Genomic DNA, 17,498 nt, shown 5'->3' with positions numbered 1-17,498 from the left:
AGCAGGCTAACTGTTTTGTGCAGGGGATACTGATGCCCAGGTGTGTGTTTTCTTAGGTCAACATGCTGGGAAGGAAGGAGGAGCGGGGTAACAGGAACCAAAACAGGTGGAAGACAAACACATTCAACAATGAAAAAAAAAAACCTGAGTAAGAAGAGGTTTCGAAGAAGCCCTGGCTGGTGGCACGCCCAGCTGAGTTAATATTCAAAACCGAAATTTGACTAAGTGGAAGACAAAATCAATTTAAAACCCGAGAATTAACAGGACCAAATACAATGGGCAGCAGAGGGAGCTGTGAGCTTGAAGGCACCACACGAGCCTCCCATCACTGCAGAATTTTAGGCAGCTTCCTGCTTATCCCTGCACTGATCAGAGAGGCAAACGTAATCTGCGAAAGTCACAGGAGCTGGCCAGGGAAAAACTTGCTTGCTAACAGTCTTTTCCAGTCTAAACATTTTTTATTGCCAACATTTCCATACAACAAAGACCTCCAGACTTAAATAGGCAACACTGCGTTCTTATTCTTGAAAACAAAGCAAACAGAAACGCCATGCACACAAAACAAACAAAACATCTTGCTGGGACCATCAGAACACTGGAAGGCAGGAGGATTACTTACCGCAAAAACTCCTCGAACCACCCAGCCGTGGTGCTGCCGTAATGTTTTACCATATGCATTATCTTGAAAAGAAGAAAAACTCCATGAACCACGATTTCACCAGAATCTGATGTGCTATTTGTAGCACCTCCTTCCTCAAGTACATGGTAGCATGATCCTACTGGTACTACGTGCTGACGAGAAAAGTCTAATTAATAGATTATGTCCCCCTATTTTTTTTTTTAAAGAAAAACAGATAATTCCACTCTTACCTTGTGTAAATGTATCTGAACTTCAGTTTATTACCCCAGTGGGAAAAATTCCCTCCATATAAAAAAATGAGGGAAGAAATTTGGAGAAAAATACACTCTAAGAATATAAAAATGCAGGTCTCTAAATGTCCATCCCTTAGCTGTCCTCTTGGCTTTCTTCTTTGTAACCTGATCCGAGTCTCTTCAATTCTAACATCCTATTCCAGGATGTCAAATGCTTGTCTTAGATGTCCCTGTGACCCTGGATATACAGTATTAAACCAAGAAACCTTTAAAACTACTGTCGAAAGAACAGCTTAAAGTTACTAAGCTAGGTGTAAAGTACTTGGTGAGACCTATTAATGTAACTCATTCATATTCTAGACTTTAAAGATAAAAACCTATAATTTTTGTTCCAATGTGTTTTAAAATGAGATTCAAAAAACTGGCATATAGTAATTTTAATTACAAAAAAAATCTCAAGAACAAAATAACTGCATTTTATGCAAGGGATGTGTTCCTAAAGGCTTTGAATAACACATGCAAAATTCAAAACCAATTTTTCCATAGGAAGAAACGCATTCTCTGGAGGCACAGATCTAGATCACCACAGTGCACTTGTATCAATGCTCCATTTCATTTCTTTTCTTTTTTTTTTTTTTTTTTAAAGATTTTGTTATAGAGAGAGCACAAGCAGGCAGAGTGGCAGGCAGAGGCAGAGAGAGAGAGAGAAGCAGGCTCCCTGCTGGACAAGGAGCCCGATGTGGGACTCGATCCCAGGACCCCCAGATCATGACCCAAGCCGAAGGCAGCAGCTTAACCAACTGAGCCACCCAGGTGTCCCGATGCTCCATTTCATTTCTAAGTGGCACCTCCAGTGTCTACAGAGTGCTCATTCCTAAGTAATAACATATGATATCAAAGGGGTCATCTAACCTTCTTCATGCTTTATCACCTCTAAACTTTATTCCGGGGGTGCTGGGTGGCTCAGTCGGTTAAGCATCTGCCTTTGGCTCACATCACGATCTCAGGGTCCTGGGATTGAACCCCATGTTGGGTTCCCTGCTCAGTGGAAAGCCTTCTTCCCCCTCTCCATCTGCCTGCTTCCCCTGCTTATGTTCTCCCCCTGCCCTGTCAAAAAAATAATCTTAAAACAAACAAATAAAAAAACAAAACGTTTATTCCGAACAAGATTTTCATGTCCTAGTTTAGCACAGTACAAGTGCCGCCACCATTCAATCAATGCTGAAGTGACAGTATAATAGGGCACGGAAATGTTTCATATGCTCACAAGAGTAGATGTTAAGATAACGGAAAAGCAGACAGCAAACCACAGCCACAAGTTTATGCAGTTAACAGCGGTGCGGCTGACAGAATACTGCCAAACCATGTCAGGTATCTGCATTTCACTGGCCTTGTGGCTGCAGCTTGAACACACTTTACAATTTACTCAAGCCCTCCAGCTTTTCTTATTCCCTCTAGCTAATTCTTGTTAAACTTTTCTTTTTAAAATTTGGATGAGGCTTTATTAATACTTTTAGGTTACCCCACTATCAATTGTACATAATTCAACTTTGCACAAAATCTGTATTTTGTATAAAAGAAGACTACACATTTGAAATATAACAGATTTCTTTCGTTATCTAAGGTTTTAGGAACAGATGGAGATGCCAGCATCCAATAAGTTCAAGTATGGAGAAGACTCTTACAGACAACCTAAAGGAGAGTTCAATTTCATTTTTACTTAGGACAAAGCTCAAGGTTCAATTTCATATTTTCTTAGGAGAATAGTCTGAATAGACTTAGGGTGTGCTCATAATATAAGTCCTCTAATGTTAAAATTTATCTGGTTGTCTAAGGGGAAAGATGGTATTAGGGACACTTAGGTGGTATAAGACCTTAGTGAAGAAAGGGCTGCTGGCCCACTAAGTGTACAGTGCAGATGGGCAGAAGATAGTAAGCACAGCCTCTGAGGTAAATCAGGAAGATGATCAGCTTTCCACCCATCCTTTCTAAGAAGCCATTTGGGCTGGCAACACACTGTACAGGTCCATGGGTGCTCACTCATGAAGTAGCCACAGAGATAAGATAGTGGGAATACTTTATATTTCTTGTGATCTTAATCCAGGTGAGGTATTAAATGACATTTTAAATAAATAGATGGAATTCAATGACTTTAAAATCTGCTGGCAGACCTTCATGATGGAATGAGGGTCTACCACACACCCCATACTGTGCAAGGCAGGGGAGACCCTTGGGTGATTTAAAATCAGTCAGTCCACTGCCCTCAGGAAGCTCCTGGGCTTATGAGAGCCAGCCACTTAACAAAGTGGCATTCTGTAAATGGATAACTGCTAGAGTAATGATGTGTATACAGTGCTTTCTGCAGGAATAAAACGACAGAAACGAACCTAGCTTGCAGACATCGGACAAAGAAGTCTCAAAGGCTGGGTAGGGCAGGGAGAAAGGTGGTGGCTGGGGCTACAGCCAGCAAGCACCAAGAAGCTGTGAGAGACGGGGGCATGCAGAGCAATGGGGAGTAGCTCACTGGGGCAGGGGCCAAGTGGTGAGGACCTTTATATGCCATGCCAAGGATTCTGAAATCCCTTCTGGAGACCCAGTGATACTTCTAAAAAATATAACACTTAACTGTTTTTTTCCTAATTTCACAAGTAATGCATGCTCATTGTTCAAAGTAAGGAAAACACAAAAAAGGAGGGAACTAAAGAAACCTATACTCATGCCTCCTAGAGATAGCCACAGTAAGCATTCTGGGGTTATATTCTCTTAGTCTTTTTTCCTACACAGACTGTATCATGATCTAGCAGTCACGATCATTCTGACTGGGAACTGTGGTAGAAGTTCGGTATGCAGCAAATGCAGCCTTCTGGGTCCCTCCATCTTCAGCTCCAAAGCGTTCCTGGCTGGACACTCTGCCTCTTTACAAAGGCTCTGGATCCAGTGCTATTCCAGCCACAGGACTCTACACTTTTCCTACACGTTGCTCTTTAAATTCACCTTTCAAAAAAGCCCAGAAACCCTTCTCTATGCTACCTTTTTTGGGAGAGCAGGAAAACGAAGGTGCTGTGAGTCTCAATAAGGCAGGCAGTCTGGTTTACAGAAGGGAGAGTGTTTATACAGCAGCATGATCTGTGTCCTCCTGCCTGACCCTCCCAGAGGAAGAAGCAGCCATTCCTTGCTGGGCCTGCACCTTGTCAGGGAAGAGTTTTGCCACGGTACAAAATGCGGGCCAACAAGTCTAACAGAAGAGGGAATCATTCAAGAGAATTTGAGCTGGGTCCTGACCCAGGTCCAGGAAGACCCCTCTTACTATTTAAAACCAACAAATGAGAGAAAACTCCTTAAAAACAGAAACAAAAAACCCACAAAAAACCCGCAATTTGCCAGAAGTCCTTAGCTGACTCCTACAGCTTCAAATATCCCTGCCACATGAGGCTGCATTAAAATAAAATGAAGTCTAAGTGTGACCTATTTTAGTTACCTAGAGAAGATTAGATAATGAAATATATAAATCTTCACTGCAATATCCATTCTTACCATAATGCATGTTCTATAATCTGGAAGTATTTTTGGCCTCTGAAAGACATAAATGATTCCCTTCTCCCAGATCTTTGAGATGTGTCAGTTCCTTAGAGACTGAATCCAAATTTCTGGGTAGGAAGCTTGACAATCACCTTGCTCAATTCTCTTCCTTTTATAAAAGTAGAAACAGAAGACCCAGAGAGATGGTGACTTGGCCAAGGTCACAAAGCTAAAAACAATGAGAACCTGGGATATTCCTTTCACATTAAACCATTCTAAAAAACTAATATTTACTCTTTGTGAGACAAAATAACAAAAAGGAAAAATGTCCCTTTTCCAGCAAGAATCAGAACTTTATTCTGTTAATGGAAACAATAGAAATGTGATTTCTTTAATTGGTAACTAAGAAATGTGCTGACTACATATATGTATGTATGTATAAAAAAATTCTATTTTTAAGTAATCTCTACACCCAGTGTGGGGCTAGAACCTACAACCCTGAGATCAAGAGTCACCTGCTCCACTGACTGAGCCAGCCAGGCGCCCCAGAAATTTGCTGAGGTAGTTAGGGATTGATTATGCCTAAACCTGTCACAGTAAGTGAGAGAGAACAACTTTTCCATTACTGTTGGTAGATAACTGTTCTGTCCAGGAACTGCATATATGACAGTGTTTCTCTATTGTCAATCTGTAATTGGTAAGAATCTGTCAAGTCACTTCAGGTTGTAGAGAAGACAAAGGAGAGATACAAATCTAAAAGAGAACTTAGGAAGTAGGTAAGCAAAGCAGGGAAAGGTGGAATCAGTCATTCACTGAGTTTATGAGATGATAATCACCTCAGCTCTTAATAAGCTATGAAGTCAGTCCTTGGCAAGAATTAGGAACCAGGAGAGGTTTGAAAGTGAATAAATATGAACAATAATACTGGGTAAAAAATAATGTATATAATGTTACACCAAGTATTTAAAAGTTTAAAATATGTAGTACACTCCTAGATGCTATTTATAGGTACATAAATGTATAGTAAAAGTATAAAAACGTGTATTATATAATAATAAAAAGCAAATTCAGGGTGAAGATCTTCTCTAGAGAATGGAAGGAATAACGGGGTTAAGGGGTGGTACATGGGTCCAGTATTAAACTGTTTTACATATTTGGTCAAGTGGTAGATATTTGTTCAATGTGTGAAATATTTGTAATAAAACAATGAAAAAATCAACAACAACAAAAAGCTGAGCTAGCTAGGAAAGTACTGAATTCTTTAATAGTGACTAAGCTTCAGGTAAAATGAATTGTACGAAGAAAAGCCAAATCAATAACCAATGGACAGAAGTGAAGCAAGTACCCAGAGATGCCCTTTGCTAACTTTAGGCATTATCAAGATAAAAACATGTATTAGAAACCAAGTCTGCCATTCAAGAAAGGCACATGTTGTGAATAGTTTAGGAGAGGGACTGACTTGATTCCTCTTCCACAGTATTTTCAGAATAACTAGACAAGTTATGATTTGTTTGTAAATATCAGGTCATGAGTTCTGACTTTAGCTCTCTACACAGCCCTCTTTGTCTTGGAAAGCCTTTTATATTAGATACATTTAACTGAGCATCTTATGATAAATTTTCCCATTTATCATGCTAGAGATCTTGGTTGGGTGAGTGTATGTTTCCTGACACTGAGCGGACAGTGCAGAGTGTGTAACACTAAGTACCGCGGTATATGAAAGGCCAGAGCAACTTTTCTGCCATCTGCTTACACAGAGGCTTTCCTAAAGTTCTTTTTGATGGGGCATCAGCTATAGGGTAGACCATTCAACATTATCGGCCTTGTGGACCTAACTCTTCCCTTAGAATAAACTTGAGAGAATGCCATAGGACATTTGAGCGTTCAGAGAAGCTCTTGACATGAGACCACCCGAAACAGTCCACTCTGACCATCATGATGGAAAATCCAGTGATAGTTCAAATGCGAAAGGGGGCAGTATAAGACGTAAGGCCTCTTTCCAGATGCTGGAAAAACTCACTCTAGGTCACAGAACTTCAGTAATACAATGAATAAACCTATATTCTCCAGAGAGTTAATAGATGTCAAGGTTTCCATTGTGTCATTTAGGATTTTTTTGAAAAAGATTTTATTTATTTATTTGACATAGATCACAAGTAGGTGGAGAGGCAGGCAGAGAGAAGAAGAAGCAGGCTCCTCGCTGAGCAGAGAGCCCGATGAGGGGTTCGATCCCAGAACCCTGAGATCATGACCTGAACCAAAAGTAGAGGCTTTAACCCACTGAACCACCCAGGCGTCCCTCATATAGAATTTTTATATATCACCTGTCATTTTCAAGGCCACTAAGATAATATAAGTTTTATGAATATTTACCTCAAAACCTTTCTTAAGCAATATTTTTAAATTTGGGGTGCTAGTCAAGTTTTATCCTTAAGTTATTCCCATTATCTTGTTTATAAGTTAGGAAAATTTTTGTCACTGGAGAACTAGCTAATTGTCACGAAAAGGAGGCAAAATGAACTGATGCTGTGGCATTAATCTCAGTGCTTTTATTCCAATTTATTCATTAATCACTCAGAAGAATCAAAATTCCCAAATAATCAAAATGTAGCCTAGTGACAGGTTGGCTTCAACGTCCTTGCTCTATTGGCTGGGTGCCAAACCTTGACCTGGATTAAAATCACCTAAAGGACTTGCTAACATCTCCAGGGAGTTTTTAGCCTCAAGTGCTGGGTGGGGCCTGGCAGCCTCTATTTCTAGTAAGCTTGCAGGTAACAACAGATGTTCTCCTTGGACCATTTTGAGAACCACTGTTCTTGAGATATAAGCAAGGTATTTTATCCTCTGTAGACCTTAGTTTACTCACTGTCAAAAGGAGTATTTGGGGGCGTCTGGGTGGCTCAGTGGGTTAAGCCGCTGCCTTAGGCTCAGGTCATGATCTCAGGGTCCTGAGATGGAGTCCCGCATCGGGCTCTCTGCTCGGCAGGGAGCCTGCTTCCTTCTCTCTCTCTGCCTGCCTCTCTGTCTACTTGTGATCTCTCTCTGTCAAATAAATAAATAAAATCTTAAAAAAAAAAAAAAGAAAGGAGTATTTGGAAGATTAAATGAAATGTCACTCAAGAACCCAGTGTCATTGCTACACTGGGTGCTCTATAAATGGTAGTTGCTATTACAGTAACTCAAATTCAATTTTAGAACCTAAAACATGCAAGCTATTTGCCTTTATAAATATAGGTATAAACCCTTTCTTTTACCTACATTCCTAAACTCCCTCATTTTAGACAAGGTATCAGTTCTACTTATAAAAGCTATGACTTCAAAACGAGAAGAGAAGCTGTTGACCCAGAGAAATCTACATCGAGGAGCCTATGGGCTTTAAGTAGTTAATGCGTAAATATTTCTTATAAAGCTGTATTTGTTTGCACAGAGCTTGTTGTGTCCACAACTGGAGAGGAGGGTGGGTGGTTAGGAGAACTTTTCTCTACACTGAACAGCAGCAGGAAATTCGGGACCCCTACAAGCAAAACTATGATTTAAATCATGAAAACTTCTAAAATAATCCTGAACATCAGGATGAAAATCTCAAGTTCACAGCCCCCGTTTCCCTCCCATTGAAAATAGTGCTGAAGTGGGAAGAGAGAGAAGGAAAAGCTGAGACTGACTGTACTTCTTGTGATTTCGAAGCAGCATTTCCCCTTCTAGTCTCCTCTCTTCAGAAGGGTCCAGACTCCAAATCAAGCAAAAAGAAGATGAGAAAAAAGACAGAATTAGGAGCAGAGCTATGGCAGAAAGGGGATATCCTTAATTTCCTCCCTACCTCCAGGGCTAAGCTTTCCTTTTTCACTTGTGTGTCCAGTAAGCAGCTGGTTCTATTCTGCCTCCACTCCAGGGGAGGGGTGAAGGAGGCCGGCAGTCACAGCCAGCCTGGGCCCTCACACAGACAGCCATAACAGAGCAGAGCCCACCAGGCACACTGCTGAGTCCCAGAGCTTCTGTATTTCCTGGGGGTAAAGGAGCCTTCCTCCCTGTGTGAAATTTCTCTAAGAACTTAGTATGGAGAGAAATGTCTGGCTTGACACCAGAGCTTTGTAAACTTCTCAATTCTAATTTGGGACCAATAAGCTCCATTTTCTGACCAGTTATCAACTTCTTACGTCAGGATGATGAAAATATAAACAAGAGAAGCTAACTTCTATTAAGTATTTATTATGTACCACTTTACTAATCTTTTTATGTGCATGAACCTATTTAATCTTTACAACAATGTTTTTAGGAAAACCGTATCATCATTCCCATTGTGTAGATGAGGAAACCAGAAACAGAAAGGGTAAGCAAGTTGCTTAAGGGCACAATGCTATCAATGGTGGAATCCAGAGAGCCCAAGATCTTAATCAGTCCACAAGTCATACAGTTCCATGATACTGATTAGGGGGCATGAATAGTTACAGTGAAAATACTTCAAGTACTAAAATCAGGACATGTGGGAAGAGTACAACAGACTGTCCTAGAAATTCAGGGATGTATGAGAAGTCCAAAAAATACACAGCCCAGGGACGGTGGAGAAGACCTTTTGTGGGAGAAATGAGGACTTATTTTTAAAGAGTCTATTTATTTGACAGAAAGAGAGAGACTGTGAGAGCATAATCAGGCAAACAGGAGGAGCAGTAGCGGCAAGGAGAAGCAGATTCCTCGCTGAGCAGAGGATGATGTGGGGCTCAGTCCCACTGAGCTGAAGGCAGACACTTAACCGACTGAGCTGCCCTGGGGCCTCAAAATGAGGAGTTTTGAGGCAGGGGGCTCAAAGTGACTCTGGTTCAGATCTTTTGTGGCCTTAGCATCTATTTTAATCTCTATGAATTTTGGATTCCTAACCTGCAAAAATGGACTGACATAAGGATTAAGTCATCTAAATTCTTCATAGAGTGTTACAGAAAAAAGTTTTTATTGTTTCACAGCATACTGGCAAGTTTCTAGATAGGAAGGCCTAAGAAAGTCACATGGGGGCAGAATCCCTCAGGACTCATGGCTCAGAGGGAAGATTAACAGAAGGAACCAACAAAATGCTGCCGTGAATACTGGCTCCCTTTCCACAACAGAAGCATCTAATTCATTCATTTCATTATTTATAATTATGGCTATTTAGAGCTTGCCGATGTCCTTCTCTACATCACAATAATATAGGGCTTCAAAGTAATATGGAATTTCAATACCCACTCCTTACCCCTCATGCCTCAAGGCCCATGCTGGGAGAATTTCTTCTGGATGAAGAGTGAGAATTCAGCCATTCCATCAAGAGGACTATGAGGATGTTTCCAAGCTAATGTTTACTAAGCACCTTACAGGGTTTCAGTCCCTGCATTATAAGATGCTGGAGATACAGGATGACCTCTGACCAAGGCCTTCATCCTGGTCTCAGCTCTACTACTACAAACATGAGGCATCTGAGGAATACATGATGATGACGACCATGACCCCCACTTTATCTGACTCCAGAACAAATTCCCAGGGTTCCACAAACCCTACCTGTTAAGGTCTCTAAAACTAGCTTCTCTTGGGACATTGATTTTGGAGAACTGCACTGTATTTGAAGATTAATTGAGGAAGAGCTCACTTCTTAAAAATATTAGGCTTTCCTATTAAGAGATGGCTCTCCATTAAGTTAGCTCTTCTTCAAGATATACTGATTTTTAATAAGTTAGATCTACATTACGAGGTCACAATCTCATAAGATTTTTTTTTTTTTAACGGAGCATATAAGAAACAAACAATAATAATAAAAAAGAAAAGAAACAAAATGCACTTCAGAGAAGCAGAAATTTCCCCTATACCCCACCTCCTCCTCTAGGGGTCTCCATTCCACATTCTATTCAATGGAATCATCAAAATGTAAAGGATACTTACTCAAGGCTGTCTGGATATCCTTTTCTCCGTTTTTCACTTCTGTCAAAAACCCCTTCAAAAATTTGAGACCTCTAAAACAAAAAAGAGGAAGAAATATTTTCAAAGTTCACTTATATTGAATGGGAATAAAGAAATGACAGATGTCAGTGTCTTCCTCAATATCTCAAATATAGCAGCAAACAGGTCAAGTCACATGGAATTCTTTTCTGACTTTCTTCCCTGTCATTTCCTTTTAGTTTACTCTATACCCTTCTCATCTGATCTACCTAAACAGTGGTTTCCAAAAAGTGGTCCTGGGACCAGTGGGAACTTGCTGGAAATGCTAGTTTTGGGGTCCCACTCCAGACTTACTGAGTCAGAAAGTCTGAGTCTGGAGTGGAGCAATCTGTATTCTTAAGAAAGCCCTTCAGGTGACTGGATGCTATCAAAGTTTGTGATCCACTGATTTAAAGAGAACCAGTCAATTCTATCATCCTTTAGGATTCCTATATTACATATACTGTTAATATTAACGGTGTTCATCAGAAGGGAGGAAAAGAAAGAGTTGGTGTTCTGTTCATCAGGCCTTCTAGAAAAGGTTACTGGGTTGAATCCTCCACTCAGAAGTACTCTTTGTATAACATAACACTTCTTGCTGGTAGCATTTCGACTGAGCTGGATTTCAACTGTGACCCCATCCCAGCTGCCTCACCTCTTTAGCCACAAGAGGGCTTCTGTAGCTGAGTTCCTAACTTGGGCTACATCAGCCTCCACTTCATGCAGCACTATCTTCTGGAGGGTGGTGAACTCTTCCTTGTTGGTTATGTACTTCTGATTTACTTTCTGCAGGAAAAGCAGGGAAACAAACGATCTAAGTTAAAAATGCTAAAGCTATCAAGTAAACCAGTATAGTATTGAGACTGATAAGCTTGTCAAACAGGCTTGAAGAAATCGAAATGAATTAAGTCTCTATTATTTTTCCTTATGTTTCAAGGTAATGTGTTCTTGTTTGAGAATTTTTAGGAGGCTTAGGCTAGAATTAAAGTCTCAAAGCTTTAAAATACTGTTTTTAAAGCATTTTTTTCTGCCTAAGAACTTTTCTCACAGCTGACCTATATTTTTCATCTTGACTATAAAACTCAACAATCACAAGTGTTTCTGAATGAGGTCTCATGCACTACTCCCTCCAAATGTATGGTCTCTATAGAGACATGCTAGTATAGTCACCTTAATATTTCCAACAAGATCCATTTTAACAGGAGCAAACACCGTAGGGCCAAGTTTGTCTAGAAGAAAAGATTGAAAACATCTTTGAAAAAGCAATTTTCTTAAGTGGCAAATATATATATATATATTTTAAAAGATTTATTTATTTGTCAGAGAGAGAGCAAGCAAGCACAAGCAGGCAGAGTGGTAGACAGAGGCAGAGAGAGAAGCAGGCTCCCGGCTGAGAGAGGAGTCTGATACGGGACTCGATCCCAGGACCCTGGGATCATGACCCGAGCCGAGGGCAGCCGCTTAACCGACTGCGCCACCCAGGCGTCCCTAAGTGGCAAATATTTTTATAAAAACAAAAAATTTAGCATGTTTTTCTTCCCAAAACTTTTGTTTTTTTATTTATAAATCATTTTCCAAACATAAGCTTCAAAGACTTCTAAGATATGGTCATCACAAAATACTAGATTTCAAAGACTCAGTATCAAAAAAAGAATGCAAACTATCTCCTTAATGATTCCTTTATACTGATTATATATTAAAATGATATTTCGTATATATTAGATTATATAAAATGTATTATTGAAATTAGTTTTAAAAATAGTTTTATCTGCTTTGTTTTACTATTTGATGGGCCTGCTAGAAAATTTAAATTCATATATGTTCAAAAATTTAAATTCATATATGTTCAAATATTTCTGTGGGACAAGAACAACTAAAAATATAGTTGTTCTTGTATGTGGTATAGCTAAAAAGCCAGAAGAGAAAAAATAATGGAATTCTAAAAAATACTTGATTGATTAGGGAAAAAAGGCAGGGGGGAGGGGCGCCTGGGTGGCTCAATGGGTTAAGCCGCTGCCTTCGGCTCAGGTCATGATCTCAGGGTCCTGGGATCGAGTCCCGCATCGGGCTCTCTGCTCAGCAGGGAGCCTGCTTCCTCCTCTCTCTCTCTGCCTGCCTCTCTGCCTACTTGTAATCTCTCTCTGTCAAATAAATAAATAAAATCTTTAAAAAAAAAAAAAAGGCAGGGGGGAGTAGGAACAAATATAGGTAGCTAAAAACCTAAAACAGGAAATAAAATAGAATAAAAAATAATTGATTAAATGGCTAGAATTTAAGAAAAATAAAAAAGGAACAAAGAGCAGATAGGACAAATAGAAAATAAATAGCAAGATGGTAGAAACAAATAGCAAGATAACAGATGTAAATTCATTCAAACAATGTAATTCACTATATACAAAAATACAGGAAGAGGGTGGTGGGGTTATGGACATTGGGGAGGGTATGTGCTATGGTGAAGTGCGGTGAAGTGTGTAATCCTGGCGATTCACAGACCTGTACCCCTGGGGCTAGTAATACATTATATGTTTATAAAAAAATTAAAAAAAAAAGTACAGGGAAAAAAAACCCACAATCTCAATAATGTTGAAAATGTATTTCATGAAATTAACTCACTCATGATTATAAAAAACTACTCAAACACAAAAGTCAGCTCTATCTGTATGCTATCAACAAACAATTGGAAAAATAAATATTCTTTATATAGCATCAAGAGTCCTAAGATTTTAAAATATATCCCTAACAAAAATTGTGTATGACCTCTGGTACGGGAAACAAAGGCAGAAGAAAAATTATTAAATATCCTTATTACCTAGAGCCCACTGAAAGTCCTTGCAACAGGCTGAATGACAGTCCTCTAGGGACTCATCGGCCTCAGCCCCCAAAAGGCAATCTTAGCCAGAATCTGCCCCCACCTCACCCCACCACCTCACTCTGCCCCAACAGGATCCTGTAAGTCTATTTTAACAAATAAAATTTCCTTTGGAAACTTCCTTTATCTCTAAGTCCCCAAGATCCATGTTGGCAGTCATCCCCCAACCATATCCCCCAGTATACATCTGAAGGGTCTCATGGCTAAGGGTTTATTAGATGGTAATAAATGACATTTTCCCAAGAACAGCTAGCCCCCTCAAGGTTCCAGAAACCTTGATGCCAAAATTCCTTTGAGATTTACGCTATCCCTAACCCCCTCCCAACTTTAAAGTATATAATGGGCCACTTTTCATGACCCCACTGCAGCTCTTTCTGCCCACAGGTTCTGTCCCTGTGCTTTAATAAAACCACCAAAGACATCTCAAGAATTCATTCTTGGGCATGGGCTTCAAACCCTAACATCTTTCCTATATCAATCTCTACACTAAGAACTATACAAAACACTGAAAATAAAGAAGACATAGGTAAATAGAGAGATACAGCATGCTTTAGGAATAGAAGACTCAAAATCGTTCAAGATGTAAACTTCCTCCTAATTGGTTTACCGATTCAATATAATCTTAATCAAAATCCCAATATTTTTAAAGTAGAAATTAGAAAGCTAAAAGTTATATGGACATGCAAAGGACCAACAACTGCCAAAATCTTGAAAAAGAACAACAAAATTGGAAGACTTACATTATCTGATTTCAAGCTTTTTTATAATGGCACAGTAAGAAAATGTATTACCATGAAAAAAATAAGCAGACCACTGGGACGGGAAACAGTCCAGAAACAGTCCCACGCCTAAAAGATCCACTGATTTTCAACAAAGCCGCCAAAATAATATAAAAGGGAATTTTTTTTTTTTTTTTAAAGAAATGGTCTCTGAACAACCAGACAGCATAAGGGAAAAAAAAAAAAAATCTCAACCCTTACCTCACACCATGTATAAAAATTAATTCCAAGATGTATAAATGTAAACATAAAATCAAGACTAAAGGGAATAGAAAACATATGAGAATATCTTCATCACCTTGGGTGTAAACACAGATTTCTTAGGGCACCAAAAGTACTAACTATGAAAGAAAGAAAATAGATACACGGATTTCATGAAAATGAAAAGCTGTTCTTCAACGACATCAAAAAAAGAAAGTCATAGCTTGGGGAAAATATTCATAATGCATATGTCTATAATGCAATGCTTTTGAGAATATATAGTAAATGCTTACAACTCAATACAAAGAGCACTAACCAACTTGAAAAAATGGGTTAAAAATTTGAAAAGACTTCACAATGAGGGAGATAGCAATGGCCGATAATTACATTAAGAAGTGTTCAACATTATTAGTCATTGAGAAAGTATAGAGACCAAGGGCACCCCAAGGTGAGCCACTTGAACATGAAGATTATTTTGAGTTAACAGCAATCAAATAAATCCCGGCAGATTCAGGAAAAATTCTTTACCTTCCCTTTGAATGCTTAAATTTACATTGGAAAGGAAAGCCTGTCCCAGGAAGAATGCAATTAACAGATTTCTCTTTACTTAAGAAACTTATGTGCATAACAGGGCAGCCTTCGTTTTCCAAACATTTCCTCTTATCTTCCTAATGGTTTTCCTCCCCTTTGTACCTCCACCCGCAGGCCCCTAACCCTTTCCTTTGGGCAGGAAGTCATCTAAGCCTCATGTTCCCTGTCTTTGTAATTTCATGTTTGTGTGGATTCTCCATATGTATGGAATTAAATTTGATTTTCTCCTGTTATTCTGTCTCATGTCAAAGTGATTCTTGGTCCAGCCAGAGGACCCTGAGGACAGAGTAAATTTCTTCCTCCCCAACACAAGTTAAAACCGTAATGATACCACTAAACACTCAGAGGAATAGCCAGACCAAAACACTCAATACCACCAAGTGTTAGTGAAGATGAGAAGCAACCAGAATACTCATACATTGCTGTTGGAACTGTATGACTGTGTAACCACTTTTTATAAAGTTAAACAGATGAACCCAATGAATTGGCAATTCTACTCCTAGGTATTTACTCAAGATATGAAAAAATATGCCAGCAGACACAAAAATACTCAGAGCAATTTCACTGGTAATAGCCCCAAATAAGAAACTACCCAAATGTCCATCCATCAATAGAAGAATGAATAAACAAATTACACATTCATTTAATAGAATACTATTCTGCAATAAAAAGGAATGAACTACGGATACATATAACAATAAGGATGAAAACATTACACTGAGAGAAAAACACAGATGAAAAAGAGTAGATAGTATGGTTATGATTCTCTTATATGAGACTTTAGAAAAGGCAAAAATAATCTATGGTGACAGAAATCAGTAAAATAGTTGCCTTGGGCTGGGTGATAGTCACGGGTTGACTGGCACAGGGAACATTCTGGTGTGATAAAAACATTTTATATCTTGATAGGGAAATGGATTACATGGGCGTACATGTGTTTATCAAATATTACTGAATCATAATACTTAAATTCTATGTAAGTTATATCTCAATTTCAAAAAAGATATGTAAAATTTCAAAAAGATTAAAAAAAGATGCATAGCTAAGTAGGTCATAAAACAAATTTGAACACATTAGTGATGCCTAATCACTAACTAGAGTTCTACTGACTCTATATCTGAACTTAAATTTCTACAGATAATTTTTAAATCTTTGAAAAAATGTTTTAACGGTATCATTATACTAATGGATCTGTAGGTCTGTTCTGCAACTACTTTTTTTTTTTTTTAAAGATTTTATCTATCTGACAGAGAGAGATCACAAGTAGGCAGAGAGGCAGGCAGAGAGAGAAGGAAGCAGGCTCCCTGCTGAGCAGAGAGCCCAATGCGGAACTCGATCCCAGGACCCTGAGATCATGACCTGAGCCGAAGGCAGCGGCTTAACCCACTGAGCCACCCAGGCACCCCGCAACTACTTTTTTTTTAAAGTATAATTTCTTGAAAACAAAATTCCCTTTTTTCCTTATACTACTCTGTGGCCAATACTTAATCATTGGTAGGAATAAAAAGCAAATATGCAATAATGCTCAAAGCCAAACAGTTTTAACTACATGTGGCTAGCGATATGGAGAGGTAGCCAAGAAGGGTCATTTCACTCTATATGTAGTTCAGAATATTTCTGCTACAAAATAACAGCAGTGGGAAAGATTCTACAGACTAATGAATTTAAGACAAATGTCGTAATCTTACCTAATACTGGAACCACAGCATAACATGACTCCAAGAATGCTTCTGTGGGAATGCCACTGTCTTCCAGAAGTTCAATGTCACTAAAGCTAAACAGTTTGGTGATACAAAAGGAGAAAGATGGAAAATATAACATTAATACTCTCTGCAGTTCAGAGAAAACAGTTGCCCATCTGGAGAGCAAGTCGTTTAGCGTGATTTCAGCGATTGTTCTTCTACTATAATATAGTCCAATAAAATCATTTTCCAGAGATAATCCACCAAAGCAAGCTAAAATGTGTTCAGGGTATAGTCTCACAATCCAATTCCTCACTGCTTCAGAAAGGTAAAGCAGATACTAACCTCTGTTCTGTTAGACTATGCCATCACCTGAAAGGAATACCACACTGATTTTCTAGAAGGAAAGTTGGTATCCAATTGTCACTGATTTTAGAAAGTATCAAATACCTGGTATTCATGGTACTAAAAAAAGTTGGGATGATTTCTTGGCCTTCTTCCCAGTGGGATTCCGGAGAGCTACTGGAGGAGTTTGAAGCAGGCTGTGCTAAGCTGCTATCATGATTCGCCAGGCTGTCCTCTCCTTCTTCCTTCATGATCTCACCTTGGACTGCGCATAGAAAATACCTATCACTAAACTTATATATTACAAAATTAATATATATTCCTTGTTGAATATATCTAAAACACAGAAAAGCTTACAGAAATAAAAATCAGTGAAATGCTATATACACACACAAACAAAATTGGGTTTAAATATATGTAGGTTTGTGTCCTGATTGTTTTCACTCAACAGTTTATCAGGAATATTCTCATTATCATTCAATACTTTTAAAATGCAATTTTTATTTATTTATTTATTTATTTATTTGACAGAGAGAGAGAGAGAGAGATCACAAGTAGGCAGAGAGGTAGGCAGAGAGAGAGGAAGAGAAGCAGGCTCCCCGCTGAGCAGGGAGCCGGATGTGGGACTCGATCCCAGCACCCTGCGATCAAGACCCGAGTCAAAGGCAGCGGCTTAACCCACTGAGCCACCCTGGTGCCCTA

The 17,498-nt window shown here is 39.0% G+C and overlaps 1 protein-coding gene across 2 annotated transcripts in view; it reads right to left on the bottom strand.

Moving 5' to 3' along the window:
- The window catches only part of PLEKHA8 (pleckstrin homology domain containing A8), a 56,285-nt gene that overhangs the window by 10,309 nt on the left and 28,478 nt on the right, over positions 1-17,498 (bottom strand). For both annotated transcript variants that reach the window (XM_044246307.1, XM_044246308.1), the window contains exons 8-13: positions 16,902-17,061; positions 16,458-16,543; positions 11,500-11,558; positions 10,985-11,115; positions 10,294-10,364; positions 620-681 (exon numbers count right to left, since the gene is read on the bottom strand). In XM_044246307.1, the coding sequence (XP_044102242.1) occupies positions 620-681; positions 10,294-10,364; positions 10,985-11,115; positions 11,500-11,558; positions 16,458-16,543; positions 16,902-17,061 (569 nt within the window). The remainder of the gene's footprint in view (positions 1-619; positions 682-10,293; positions 10,365-10,984; positions 11,116-11,499; positions 11,559-16,457; positions 16,544-16,901; positions 17,062-17,498) is intronic.

Source organism: Neovison vison, chromosome 4 (assembly GCF_020171115.1).
Source record: "Neovison vison isolate M4711 chromosome 4, ASM_NN_V1, whole genome shotgun sequence".
NCBI lineage: Eukaryota > Metazoa > Chordata > Mammalia > Carnivora > Mustelidae > Neogale > Neogale vison.
The sequence above is the reverse complement of the archived record's forward strand: the minus strand, read 5'-3'. Positions and strand labels throughout refer to the sequence as shown.